This window comes from Drosophila yakuba, chromosome 2L (genome assembly GCF_016746365.2).
Source record: "Drosophila yakuba strain Tai18E2 chromosome 2L, Prin_Dyak_Tai18E2_2.1, whole genome shotgun sequence".
NCBI lineage: Eukaryota > Metazoa > Arthropoda > Insecta > Diptera > Drosophilidae > Drosophila > Drosophila yakuba.
This window is the reverse complement of record NC_052527.2, coordinates 955492-968196: the sequence shown is the minus strand read 5'-3', so window position 1 is coordinate 968196 and position 12705 is coordinate 955492. Positions and strand designations below refer to the sequence as shown.

The following is a 12705-nucleotide window of genomic DNA, read 5'->3' as shown; positions in this document are numbered from 1 at the left end:
CGCCAGTGTCCGCACTTGAAAAATCCCTCAAATCGTTGGATGGATTTGAAAGTTTAGGAATTTTATGGGCTTACAGTTGAGTGCCAAGAGCGGCTCTTCAAAATATGTTTAGTTTCCGAGAATGCAAAAGCAGGTATTATCCTTCTACAAGAATAACATAATCCACAAAATCATGCATATCTCTCACTGCCATTTTGTGTTTATACATTTTAATTTGAGTTTTCTTTTTGCGCCCGCTGCCGAATTAAAAATTAAACAAATACCACTGACTGGGGCCAAGTGCAAAGGCTTTCGGAGAAGGCTATGTCTACATTTCGCTTTTTGCCCGACTTTGTGAGCAGGAAGCGCGGCTACACGAATTGCCACTTAAAAATTCAAAAGTTTTGCGGCTGCCGCATATGGCAGCCAGTTGACTGCCAGTTGGTCGACTTTGGATCCGACTTTGGATCAGCTGGCATAAGCGAGTGAAGCGGATGCGGATTCCACCCAGAACGCTGGCGAAACAATAACAAAATTCAGCCCAATCCGCGGCTCTCTGTTAACCTTAACCCCGTTCTGGGTTTTGGTTCGGGGTTTGGGATTCACCAGCCGGCAGGCAGCAAATCTAATTTCAATTGCTGTGGCATTTGCATGGGAAATTCCGTAAACTGGCACGCACTTAAAGCGTGATGGAAATATTCGCGGTGGAACGAATTTCAGGTGATGTGCAAGCATAGAACTTGAATAGGCTCAAAATAAAGCAGTTCTGGGAAATACTTCACGAAAGCTGTGTAAATTTGATAATGCCCCTAATTTGACAATCGTGATAGCTAAAAGTTAAATAAGTTGGTTTGGAAAACTCACTCAACTTAGTAAGCCTGCAATTTCAGCTTATGTGAACTACAACTCTTTTTTGTACCAGTTCAAATGGGGTAGTTTCTTGATTTCCTAATACCTCAAGCTATATTATATTTAAAAGATGCAGTTTTGCAGGACCCAAAACACAAACCTAAGAAGACGGAAAACATAAACCGGCAGCAAATTTTCCAAGCCGCATATACACCAGAGATGGAAAACTCGCAGTGATAGTCTCAAAAGCATATAATACGCCAAGGAAGGCGAGGAAAAACATGAAAAGTCAGGGAAAGTTGCAAACAAGTGCAAGCCGCAAATTGACTTGGATCTGGGAGACAGTGCACGAAATGCACTCAATGCCGCAGAAAGTCAAAAGCTGCGACCGCAGAAATTTTCTGCCCGCCCGCGTTTTCGTCTCATCCGCATCTTGGCATTTTCTTGGTTTTCCTGTGGGCTTTACTGGGTTTTGCGTTTTCTACGGGTATTCCACTTGCCTGCTGTGTGTCACTTGGGTTGCTGTTTCTGCAGCACTGCGGCTACGGCTACGGCTACGGCTACGGAAATGTATCCCGATTTTCGCCCGGAGAGCGGCGACAATGCCACGCACACAGCGGCACACTCACCCACACACACTCGCACACACACACACGCGCGGCGACACGAAAACAAAAACGGAAACGAGCGCACGAAAACTCCGTAGCTTTAAGAGCCCTACTTTTGAAAACTCACTCTCCGTAAAACGCCGGATTGGAATGATGACCAATGACCCTGCGCTGCCCTAACTATTAGCTATTCAGCCATATATATTCTGGATTCTAATCGAGGCGCAGTTTGAATCGGCATCGAAATGATTGCAGCCACATCGCGGCTGGTACCGAGGCAGCACTTGCCACTTTGGCTGGCCAGGATTTGTTGGCGTTGCCGTTTCCGTTTCCGGTTTTAGCTGCTGACCGCACGACTCGGAGGCAAAACGAAGACTGAAATCAGCCAGTTGGCGCACTCGTTGTTATATACGCGAAGTGCTCCGACTCAATCCCCCGAGCGCCGAGTGGTGAGTTCCTCGCAGGACATCTCATCAGGACTTCGGCCTGCCTGCGTCTGAGTGCGATTGAGTTGTTGCCAGTCACAGTTAATGGTTACTTTTCGTGTGCGGAGGCAGCACGAATGCAACAGTTTTCTGTTAGCCAGCCGGAGCGGAGTTTGATTATTCGGCGAAAATGAGGGAAATCATTGTCATAAATGGGCCCAAATGCAGTTCCTGTAAAGGAACTTGAGAAAGTTCTTTTTTAAATACAAATACATTCGTTAAAGGGGTGGAATTCAATAGCACTGAGAAACTGGAATTATTTTTGCTTATGTAGGAATATTTTTTTAATTGAAGTTCACCTTATTGGGTTTGGTTCTTAATTTATTTGTACATTAGTTTCTGTTTATTTGTTGAGTATAAAACTATCATTTAACGTAGGCCAAATTGTTTTTATACAAATGTAAAATTTATCCACTATCCTATTATTACACCCTGTTAACTGAAATAAGGGGTGCTTTTCTGTACACAGGTGTACAGTGCTATAAATATTATCCGTTCTGTAGCTTAGCATTGTACTGTTAGTCTACAGTGTTCTGTTATCCGACAGTTTACTGTTACAGAATTTTCAGCAAATATTTGCAGCATGATTTATAATTGACAGTTGTTTAAGTATATGTACTTTGTTTGTTTAAGTCCAGTTAGAGAAAAGTGTGCGTGTATTAATCGGATTTCCACTTAGCAGTCTGTTAATTCAAAACTGCACTGCAAAGTCAACATGTTTTAAAGTTCATGTTCATGTTACTTGCGTCTGTTTTGTTTACAGTAAACGGTTAAAATAGTAGAACACAAAATGTACAGCGAGGGGATAAATATAACAGTTTAAACCATAACACAGTCTGTTATTTACACTAACATCGATGTTAAAAAACAAAATGTTTAAATTATAGCCCAGCAATTAAATCAATTATATAAATATATTTTATTTTCTTTAATAAATATATATATAGTATTTAATTTAAAATTTTTTTATAAAAATAAAGTCATATTTTAATGCATGGGTTGGTAATTTAAAAAATCCTTCGATTGGCAAAGACATTACTTTCCGTGATGCAAGTCCTAGTAAGATAGGAGTTGTTAGATAAGAAACCTAAATTTAAATCTAAATCTAACCACCTAGATGTACTGGTCATGGAGAGCCGGAAATGACCCATTAAAACTCAGTCCATTTCCATCCGACTGCAAAAGGCGATTTAAAAACACAATCAAATATCGCAGAGCGTTTCGAAAACTATTTTAAACCGCATAAATATTGTATCGAAGACAAAGTACGAGAGCGAATGAAAAACAACTGCAGGCGGTGGAAAAATGCGGGGGACAAGGGGGAGCGCATAAATAACCATGGTGGTCATGGGCGGAGGGGTAAAAGAGGCGAAGGGGGTGGAAAGGGTTGGGCACATATAAAATACACGGGTCACCAGCGACGACGAGAAATAAATTGTATTTAGTTGTACAATTTATGGTCCCTGTGCAGAGGGTGGAGGGGGCTTCGAGGGGGGCGGTGGTCACATACTTGCACACATGCATAATTCAATAGAAGATGCGAAGCGGCGAAGGGGCGTGGGAAAAGGGGGCGGGGTCGCTGTCTATCGAAGGCTGCAACGCCTGGGGCGACGTTGATTTCGCTGTAGCGCACTTCGGCGGCATGTCCTTTGTTTCACTTTGTTATTTTGTTATTTTCAAATTATTTATTGGCCAACGAGCGGCGGAGATGCAGCTGCAGCAGCAGGAGCTTCAGCACCAGCTAGAAGTATGCACTGTGAGAAATAGGTGTTACTTTAAGTAATGTACCTTCTGTACTTCTGCACTCATATACCAATTATTTCCAAGCTTGTTTCAAACTTACTCCTGAACAGTGAGCTGTTGCATATGCCAAGGTACCACCCGATTTTTCCCAGTGCCCTTCCAGCTGCCACTGCCGACTGAGTCGGGGCTAATGTGTAATTCAATAGAGTAAGTAATGTGCATCAATTTTCAGCTCAATAACGCATGGAATACAAATGCGAAACATGTGCAAATATGCGCGCTTCCACACAGACAGCGACACAGCAAACATCCGCAGAAATAAATATCTAATAGCAGCAGAGGGGGGGAGCGGGTGGCGTGTGGCGGGAGGTCCTGCCAGGACGAGTGCGAATTCGACGCTGGGTGACGCGTTTCCGTTTCCGTCTTGCGGTTCGCTGCTGTTTGCTCTTTGCTCTTTGCGCTCCACTCCACTCCACTTCGCTCCAGTTTCGCCTGCGATTATTTGCTCGTGGCTGTTGTCTTTGCCCCTTCGACGAGAAATTGCAATGGTTTTTCGGCAATTGTTTTTCTTTTTAAATGTGTGCAGCCAGCGATCGTGCGCGAACATCCTCGCCCTGAGTAATGTGAGACCTTCAATTGTGCAGAAAATTGAACTCTGCGGCAAATGCCTGAATTTATGAGCAGTGCGTTTGTTGCCGAGGTCCTGTTGGCCAAAGGGAAGGGAGTCCATCATCATTTGCATAACTGGGCACTATTTGTCCACCAAACACGACCCAGAGACACACAACTGCTGGCCACTTTGCGCAAAGACAAACAGACGGAACAACAGGACGCTCCGGATGCCAAGATGCCAGCTGGCAGTCAAGTGCATTGTGGCGCGCAAGTAAACAAACAAGGCCACGGCAAACTGCAGACAGGTCCTGCTCACAGGACACGCAAGTACTCAGTCCGATGGGCCTCGGTGGGTGGTACTGGTTTTCCATAAGCTACGCTTTAAAATCTCAAAAGTAGCCTATCAATGAAAAAGAAAGATAAGAAAGAGATGTCTCTGAATTGATTGATTGAATGTACACCTTAATATCCTTTAGATTGATAATCCTTTACTGTATAAAATACCTACAACGAGCTCAAAGTTTTTTGAATTACAAAACTCCTTTAAATGTATGCGATACAGGCAAAGGACATATAGATACTTTTTCGCACATTGCGGTGTTGCAATAAACTACATTTTAAGAAGATTTAAGCCACACATGCTGCTTACGGGTATAAGAGCGGCCAAGTCCTCTGCCAATTCGCGTAAATTTGCCGCAATGTATCTGGCGGAACTCATGGCCCTGTTCGCTGCCCTGCCAGCTGATAATTAAAAATGTTGCCGGCAATTTCCCATACAAGTTAGACACCGAGTGCATACGGCGATTGCCCAGATAGTCCTGCAAGATTTATACCGGCTAATAGCGCTCGTAGCTCCCCTGGATTGCTCCTACCTCCGTTCCTCCGAAGCGGAAACGACCACCAGAATTGAGAATTTCAATTTGCTCAAGAAATTGCGGCCGCAAAGTGAGTGCCCGGGTGCAGTGAAGCCCATGAAGTCCACACGTGTGTCTGTCCGCTTGTCCGTTCGTTTGTCCGTTCGCTTGTCCGTTTGTCCGTCTGAATTGCCTGTCAGGAGGCAAAGGGTCGAAGTCGAACGATTGCCCTATGGACTTGGCAGCTTATGCGAATCCGACTTCGGTCTGGCCACAATTTACACCACGGCTGCAGCTCATAAATTTTCCCAAGTGGAAAATTGCTCAATTTATAACTGTGGCGAGGTGTTGATTGCACTTCGTTGGGCGCCACCTTGCTGTCCACCGCAGCATCATGCTACAATGACGAATGGCAGATGTCGCCCACTTATTAATTTGTTTATGCGACGCTAATCACTCATACCCAATTCCAAATGCCGCCGAAAAACCGCAGATCAACTCAGCTCGCAACTTAAGATTCAGTTCATGAACATCTGCCCCTTTCCCTCAGTCAACAACAAATGTTCGAAAAATTTGTTAACATCAAAAAGTACATTAAAGGCTCAAGGAATGCGCTTTCGTGCGGAAATTGCTTACGTGCGTGGCATTAACAAATGACATCCCGCGCCTTCCGTATAAGACTCGTCCTTCATCCCAAGTCTCCGGCTCCTCGTCCTTGGGGTGCATCCCACATCCCAACCCTTTCGCAGGCTGTGGAACTTGTCGCTTTGTGGCTGCAAACTCAGCCATTGGCCATCGGTGGTGGATTTGGGCCATCAGCTCGCCACTGCGCATGCCACAAACTCAATGCGGGCTCAACAAGTGTGTTGGGTTTTACCCAACGTCCGCCAAATTCAGCGGATCTGTGGAGACTCTTGTGCTGGTGGCCACATCCTCATCCACAGCCTCAGCCTCCGCCCGCCGTTCCCAGTTGACAACTCGAATGGCTCACGTAGCTCGGCAGTCGAAGCTGAAGCCACTTCACTACAAAATAATTAAAAATTGAACACACAGAACTGCGGAGCAGACAAACAAACGGCTAGCAAATGACACTCGCCACGGAGTGGAATGGAATGCAATGTGATCTGGCGGCAAGCGACGCTCTACACTGTGGAAAATTATTGAGAGAAGCATGGAGACATTTGGGACGTAGCTTTGAGATCTTCCTTCAAAAAAGTTCCCTTAAAATTGCTCATTCACATGGATTGTAATACAGCAGCATATAAAATACTTAAGTTATGTAAAATCAAATTCACATTCCTAAGTTCCCCTTAGTTTTTCCGAGTGCACAGCACTCTATATTGTCAGCGGGCAACATCTTGTTGTTGTTTTTTGGTGCTGGAACTGGCGCTGCCGTTGTCATTGCTGCTCATTTTACACAAACCAACAAGGGCCAAAGGCTACCCAACACGACACGGCAATCTCCGCAGCAGGTGCTTCTTGGTCCTTCGTCCTTCATCCTCCATCCTCCATCCTGCTCCCCGCTGTTCTGCTCCCATTTGGCGCTCATCTCGCCTGCAGCTGCTTAAATAATTTTCGCGATGGGGAGCGAGTCCGTGTTCGTGTTCGTCAGTTGCCGGATATAAAATGTCAATAAGGTCCAATAACGCAATTGACAAGCTGAAACAGCATCGCCTCGTTCTCCTTGCCAGCAGCTCGACTGCGGCAACAATAAACTGAGAACGGCGCCCAAGGACGAGCAGCAAGGGTTAATGCAGTTGGCCACCGAACCGTGCACTAACTTCCAGCATCGACATCTCGTGTTGCCCGCGGTATCACAAGGGAATCCCCCGCCAAGTAATTACAAGCTTAAAGGAGCTCCAAATTGATTACGGCTCAGTGGATGGGCGTTGCTTTCATCGGAGGCAGTTCATTCGGCACTGAGCGAAAACTGACTAGCTCAATCAAATCATAAATATATTTAATTCTTACCTGGGTAGACAAATCTTTTAGGGAATTAAATGTACATAAAAGATGTTTTTATATTAAACATTAAAATAATCCTTGTGCAGTTTAAACCCGCGCCTCCTTCTGTTCCCTGCCTGCGTTGTTGCTTCCCGAGGAGGAACCTGATCCTTGGGCCATTTCGCGCATCTCCTCCGAGGAACGACCGATCACAACGCGGCGACTCGACTTGGGAGTGCGATCCAGAGACTTATCCAAGGATCTGCGCGGTGTCGTCCGCACACTGGACAGTGGAGTGCCGGCCACGATGGGCTTCCTGTTGTTCCACACGCACAGCACAAAGCGGATCTCCTTCTTGAAGGCTTCCTTAAAACTGAGCTGTGAGCAAAATGTGACAAGTTTCAAGATGTTCAGTATCAAATAGTTCAGTATCTAGGAGATAGTCATACCCTTTCTTCCAAGGCCACTTGCTGCACGTAGAGCAAAAACTCCGTAATGCCGATGAGGAAGGCGATCAGGATTCCGGCGTAGAGCGTGTAGAATATGCCGCGCAGCTCGCCGAAGGTCATGTCAGGAGTGGCGTCGGGATCGGGCTCCTCGAAGCAGCTGGCATTGGGGTTCTTCCACCACTTTTGCTTGAGGTCGTACAGCTCGCCCCGCTCACTCAGCTTCAGGATGGCCACACTCAGGTTGGATCTGTACTCCGCACCGAAGGGAACGGCGATGGCGTAGTGCTTCTCCCCAAACTTTTCGCCCACGGAGCGCAGGTCGCAGTTCTGCTCGCGATGGTACTCCAAGGTGGTGGTCTCCATCAGGAACATGTAGTCGCCTCGATTCTTCCGCACGCGGTCCACTCCCTCCAGATTGTCCTTGGTGTAGGCGGATGGGTCGTCGTTGTTCATGAGATTGAAGGCCAGGCGGTAGACGGTCTCGTTGGATTCGGCCAGGAGATTGTACGTGCTGCCGCCGTAGATGGTGCCAAACTTGACCTTCTTCTGGCCACTCAGATCCTTCAGGTTGGTTATGCTGCCCTTCATGTTGGAGCTGGTCAGAAAGGCAGCCAGGTTGGCCGTATAGGAGTTGGCTATGATGATGGCGAAAATCCACCAGGTGGCCTCAAACATTCGCACCTGAGAACAGGCTTAGTTTTAGTGTTTTGGCCAGGTTTCATTTGAGAGTCTCACCTGTGGACTTCTCGGCAGGATGTCGCATCCTGCTGTCATGATGGAGGCCACAGTCAGCCAGCCAGTGTTGTGGATGTGCCACTGGTTCTCCAGCACCTCGGGATCCCGATTGCACGGATGCGGATTCTCCCAGTCCATTTTGGAGATGCGCGCGACAATGGTCTTGAGGATGGTCATCACCAACACCGATATGAGAATCCAGATCCAGACTTTTCCCCCGAAAGGATCCAGATACGCATTGAGTGTCTTCTCCACATGCGGACTCTTGTATGCGAGGATGCTGACACCCAGCTGCATGAAGGGCACCGTGAAGTCCACTGCGGTTTTGCGCGCCTGGGTGATGGTCAGATCACAGATTCCCATGTGTGCGTCCTAGGAAGACAGTGTATGTTACATACTAAGCCCTCAATTCGGTACCACTTACATTGTTGATTATCTCGCCAATGATGCCGTTCCACTGCTTGGTTTCCTTGTCCAACTTTCCGTACTGCTGATCAGCCACGGGAACGAACTCATACTCGAATCCCACGTATCGGGCAATGGCATCGATGAGGTCCACGGCATATCCTTGATAGAGGGCGTTGCCCGTGAGATTCAGCTCCCGCGCAGTATCGTTGTAGGAGAAGTATGGCGGGCCAATTCTGGTGGCCACCCGGTAAATCATCTTCTTCTGCACCTTGACGTCCACATTGAGCTGCGTTATCTGACCCCGTGGATCCCAGATGGCCATGCCAATGCCGTCCAAGGGGTCGTACACCTCGATGTTGAACGTTATCCGCTGGCCATCGTCGTCGAACTGCAGGATACTGGTCCGGAAGTTCGTGTTGTTCACGCCGGAAGTCTGCAACACACACCTCGCCGATTAACGGCACGATTTCCCGGATTACACCGCAAGTAGTTCTTACCCCTTTCATCAGCCGTGCCAGATAGCGCCCCATGGCCCAGGTGCGACCTCCGGATGCGGCAAAGTCGCAGGTTATGCGCGGCACCGCCATCCTGTCCGGGTAGAAGAAGCTGGCATTCCGCCAGGACTGCGCAAAAAGCTGCAGTGCATCATGTATCAAGTCGTGGAGGAGCGTGCGAGGCGGATCATTGCTCTCGTAAACGATGCTGTCCCTCTGGGTGACATATCCGTAAGGCAGGGAGTACTGCGAAGTCAAAAGGATTTAGTGTGCATCCAAGACATGGTGACTAACTTCACTTACCGGCGGAGGATCGGGAGTGACCAATAGACGAGCAGCAGTCATGTTCACCGCAAAGGTCTCGTTATCCGCCGCCAGTTCCTCCAGATGATCGGTGTAGGTTTCCAGGTTGGTCAGGAATATGTGCTGTTTTGGTCATGATGAAACCAGTTTGCATGAGCGGTGTGCACAGATTACTCACATTGTACTGCCCCGTCAGACCGAACTCAGTGGAGGAGTTGAGGAGATCCACCAGCATGCTGGGCTCACAGTCCAGAACCACTCGCCGCTCGCCCCGAATGCTCTTCCACATGACCCGGAAGTCGTCGTCCTTCTGGAACTTGCGCACCCGCACCACATCGTTGTGGACTTCTCGCAGCTGCAGAAGGTCCTGCAGTCGAGCTGCCGCCTTGGCTGTGGAGCACTCGATGTACAGAGTACCAAACTGAAGCTATTGGACTAATGGAATCCTACTTACCATCATCCGCATCGTAGACAATGGTGAACTTGCGCCACCCAAAGTTCTGCACAATATCCGCGTAGGCCTTGGACAAGATAGCCTGTGCTGGATACAGATTGAGGGTCAGCTGGTGGTTGGGCTTCTCCGCCTGAATGCCCTCATCCGAGATGTCGAACTCTATGTGCGGAATGCCGGTACTGTTGCACACCAAGGCCACAATGTCTGCGAAAAACGGGGAAATCTGCTCATTAAACGGGTGATATACATGGGTGGGATTAACGCTCTGTGGACAAACAAATCTAGTCAAAGTTTTCGGCGATTTTCGTGTGCCCCATTTTCCTTGCGTTCTATTTTGCTCTCGTGTTCTACACAAGATTTTCCCGCACTCCCTTACCGCTCGCCGCCTTTGAACTTGGTCCGAAAATAGCCGCGACACCATTATCTATGAGATCGCAGGCTGAAAGGGAAAATTCGGAAAATACGTTCGATTTTATTTGGAATAGAGATTAGAATAGATGGACTCACCCTGCTCCTGCAGTGCAACACTTCCATCCTCGGGCTTCAGGCGCTTGATGAGCGGATAGAAACGCACCGTCTGCTCGGATTCGGGTCCATTGATGGCGTTGACCACCGTCATGAACTCCTTCTCCAGCTCCAGCTCGTCGTCGTAGAAGAAGGCGCCTGTGGATTGCGCCAAAAAGTAGAAGTAAGCTGCTTTTCCGGCTAACAGCTAACGGGTAACCACATCTCACCAATGTTGATTTGTTGCCCGCGGCTGCGGCACACGAGAAATGCGCTCCACATGCAGAGGAGCACAAGAATGCGCTGCCACATGCCAGCTGCTCTGGAATACCCAACGAACATCTGTGGCCAGTGGACGGAGTGGACTGAGCTAATTCCGAAACAGTTCGCCTTCATGCGAGCACGCCGACTGGCGATTCCATGGCAACTGGGAAAGCTCTTCTGGCCATTGGAGATCGAGTGTGACAAGTGGATCGCGGAGATCGTTCATCAGCTGGCTGGGAAAGCTCTTTCAGCTGACTTGCTCAGCGACATCTAGAATATGAACTATACAGTGGGTCTTTATTTTATATTGCCTTATTCCATTTCAATTTAAAAATTGCTAGTACTGAAAAGTTGCTATATTTACTAAGTGGGTTTAGAAGGTATGGTTTAAAATGCCAGTTTAAGAGCTCACTCCTTATTTTGCTAAGTAGCCGAAGGATCATTAAAACCGGACACGGTTCAGTTCAATCAGCCGCAGTCTTTCACCCACGAGCGGAGCTCCTGGCTGCTCCTAGCTGCTCCATTGAAAGGCGATGAGGTGTCAATTTTTCATGGCAACCAGACGACAGCAAATTCCTTCCAGCCATCTCCTTTTTTGGGGGATTTGCATAAAGGCAGCATTCAACATTCGGCAGTCAGTGGAGCGTAGTTTTAATGGCTGGGGACGACGACATACAACAATATAGCCGCTGGTGTCATTTTAGCCTTTGCCCCGTGTGTTTGCTCAAAGGATTTTGCGGATGCGGAACACGTTTCGTGTTTTAGCCCGGCCACCTTTTGTCGAAATTTGAATAATTCCCACCCGAATGCGGAGCTAGGTGGTTGGTTTGGATGGGTTGGGTTGAGTTGAGTCCCCCCGGCCAACCGTTAATATTCATTTGCGGAGTAGGCAAAAAGCCAAATATTCAATATGCCGCCAGTCAGGCTGCTGATGATGATAAATGCCCACCTGGGCAGGACGACTATTCCAAGTTGAATACGTAGCGCCATTAGCGTGGAATTCCATGATCTTTCTTCTCCTTTTCGATTAAACTTTGCCCGGATTCCGCTGGCCGTAATCAAGCCAAAGCCAAGAAGTAAGCAAAACAAAAAAAAAGTGGCCAGCAAATGGCAAAGCACTTGCACAACATTTTCTATTACACGAAATATTTATGGTTATCATGCGGAGGCAGCGCAAAAACAGAGCCACCTATGAGAATGGCGAGGAATGCCCTCCAGCTGGCCAAAGGAGCCAGCCAAACCGAAACCCACACCAAATGCGCACTCTGGTCCACAGCAAAGCTCACCGAACAGAAAACAGAGCAGAACACAGCACAACAAATCCAAATCCTGGCCACAACAGCAGAAGAATCTGCAAAACTTTTGCTAGGTAGTGGGTACTAGGTAGTGGATAGTCGGTAGGCGGGGGACTTGGGCGGGGCATGAGGTGGCTCCCTGGCTGGTGCAAAAAAGTTTTAATACTTGCCATAATGTTGCCGAAAGGATTATCCAAAAGAATGACTTTTAATGGAGACAGGAAGTAAGCGCATAACAGACAGAAGTATTAACTGTTTCCTTCCGCTTGCTGGGGAGTTGGAGCTCCTCCTCCTGCTCCTTCTCCTGCTTCTGGAGGATTTCCCGGGCAGGACGGCGAACCTGCGCACACATATTTACAAAACTGTCAGCTCCTAAGCGCTCCTCTCCTTGGAATCCTTTGGTGCGTGTCCGCATGTGTGTTTGTTTGGCTGAGCTTGTGGCACGTAAGCTCTGTGGAAATATTGCAACATCCTCATAACGGCAGACTCCAGAAGTCTGAGTCGCAGCCTGAGGCTAAATGGCTCACCACGATTGCCTCCGCATTCCAGAGGGTATTACTAATGCGTCCAGAAGTTGGCCATTATCCAAAAGCTTGCTCTACATTTTCTTTGCACAAAAAACAGTTCTTTGTAAATACCTAGTTCTAGGTATTTCTATTTAAATACTTCTTTATTGTATAATGTATTGCAGAGTATCCTATGCGGCGATTTTGCTACTATTTTTA

General features: G+C 47.7%; 2 protein-coding genes and 1 long non-coding RNA gene across 6 annotated transcripts in view; 1 reads left to right on the top strand and 2 right to left on the bottom strand.

Moving 5' to 3' along the window:
* LOC6526372 (protein O-mannosyl-transferase TMTC2) overlaps positions 1–1817 on the bottom strand; it is a 36005-nt gene extending 34188 nt beyond the window's left edge. For 3 of the 4 annotated variants that reach the window (XR_005560043.1, XR_005560044.1, XM_039370455.1), the window contains exon 1: positions 1564–1817. The gene's annotated coding sequence lies outside the window, so the exon portion shown is untranslated. The remainder of the gene's footprint in view (positions 1–1563) is intronic. The other variant, XM_002087455.3, reaches the window with a different exon arrangement.
* On the top strand, positions 274–1101 carry LOC120320549. Its single transcript, XR_005560045.1, has 2 exons — positions 274–911; positions 973–1101. It is a non-coding gene; the product is annotated as an uncharacterized LOC120320549 (long non-coding RNA).
* Positions 1818–7069: 5252 nt separating the features above from the next.
* LOC6526371 (glutamate receptor ionotropic, kainate 3) lies at positions 7070–10957 on the bottom strand. Its single transcript, XM_002087454.4, has 11 exons — positions 10652–10957; positions 10425–10580; positions 10294–10356; positions 9918–10121; positions 9642–9853; positions 9464–9586; positions 9164–9406; positions 8683–9099; positions 8259–8630; positions 7524–8204; positions 7070–7452 (listed from the first exon to the last, which is right to left on the bottom strand). Exons 1-11 carry the CDS (start codon positions 10815–10817, stop codon positions 7183–7185), a joined length of 2907 nt encoding a protein of 968 aa, XP_002087490.2. The 5' UTR covers positions 10818–10957; the 3' UTR covers positions 7070–7182.
* Positions 10958–12705: the final 1748 nt, after the last annotated feature.